This window comes from Eimeria mitis, genomic scaffold, assembly GCF_000499745.2.
Source record: "Eimeria mitis Houghton genomic scaffold, Emh_scaff7207, whole genome shotgun sequence".
Lineage (NCBI taxonomy): Eukaryota > Apicomplexa > Conoidasida > Eucoccidiorida > Eimeriidae > Eimeria > Eimeria mitis.
In genome coordinates, this window is record NW_013575259.1 from 906 (window position 1) to 1,922 (window position 1,017).

Below are 1,017 nucleotides of genomic sequence, written 5' to 3' on the forward strand. Positions count from 1 at the left end.
ATGCAGCGCGGGCTGGATGAGCGTCGAGCGTTAGAAAAGGCGGTGAAGGGGCAGCAGCAAAGCGACGGTGGGTGTTGCTGCAGTCTGCTGCTGCTGCTGTTGCTGCTGCTGCTGCTGTTGTTGCTGCTGCTGCTGGGTGTGCTGCTGCTGCTGTTGCTGTTGCTGCTGTTGCTGCAGTCTGCTGCTGCTGCTGTTGCTGCTGTTGCTGCTGCTGCTGCTGCTGCTGAGTGTGCTGCTGCTGCTGCTGCTGCTGCTGCTGTGCTGCTGCAGCAAGCGAAGAAGAGGGCCCCGGCAGCGGCGGCGATGAGTCTGATGAGGAGACAGCAGAGCCAAAGACAGCAGGAGAGAAGCTGCATGCACTGCGCGCAGCAACAGCAGCAGCAGCAGCAGCAGGAGCAGCAGCAGGAGCAGCAGCAGCAGCAGAAGCTGCAGATACACCTGAACTGCCTACAAAGGGTCTATTTGGCCTCCCCTTTGTCAGGAGGGGGATAGAAGCAGCAAGAAAAGAAGCAGCAGCACTGCATGCAAAGATAGAGAGAAGGAGACAGCAACGAGCAGCAGGCATACCCACCAGCAGCAGCAGCAGCAGCAGCGGCAGCAGCAGTGAGGAAGAAGACAGCAGCAGCAGCAGCAGCAGCAGCAGCAGCAGCGACAGCGACGACGGAGAGGCTGAAGAAGCAGAAGCAGGGGAGAGTGCTGCAGCAGCACGCAGCAGGAGAGCAGCAGCAGCAGCAGCAAAGCTGCGTGTGTCTGCTGCGAAGCAAAAGAAGAAAAACAAGAAAGCAGCAGCAGCAGCAGCAGCAGCAGCTGCTGCTGCTGCTGCTGCTGCACCTCCCCCAGTAGATAAAGAAGAACTGCAGCAGGCGGAGACCCTTGTCTCCTCTGTCTTAGAGAAGGGTGGCATCGAGGCGCTGCTGTCTCCTTCTCTCTCAGCAGCAAACGACAACACCAACCAGCAGCAGCAGCAGCAGCAGCAGCAGCAGCAGCAGCAGCAGCAGCAGCAGCAGCAGCAGCAGC

General features: G+C 59.7%; 1 protein-coding gene across 1 annotated transcript in view; it reads left to right on the forward strand.

The window, feature by feature from the left end:
- The window catches only part of EMH_0090610 (uncharacterized protein), a gene marked incomplete at both ends in the record, with an annotated part of 2,011 nt that overhangs the window by 436 nt on the left and 558 nt on the right, over positions 1 to 1,017 (forward strand). Inside the window, 2 exons of the mRNA XM_013501615.1 lie at positions 7 to 67; positions 271 to 897. Coding sequence (XP_013357069.1) covers positions 7 to 67; positions 271 to 897 — 688 coding nt within the window. The remainder of the gene's footprint in view (positions 1 to 6; positions 68 to 270; positions 898 to 1,017) is intronic.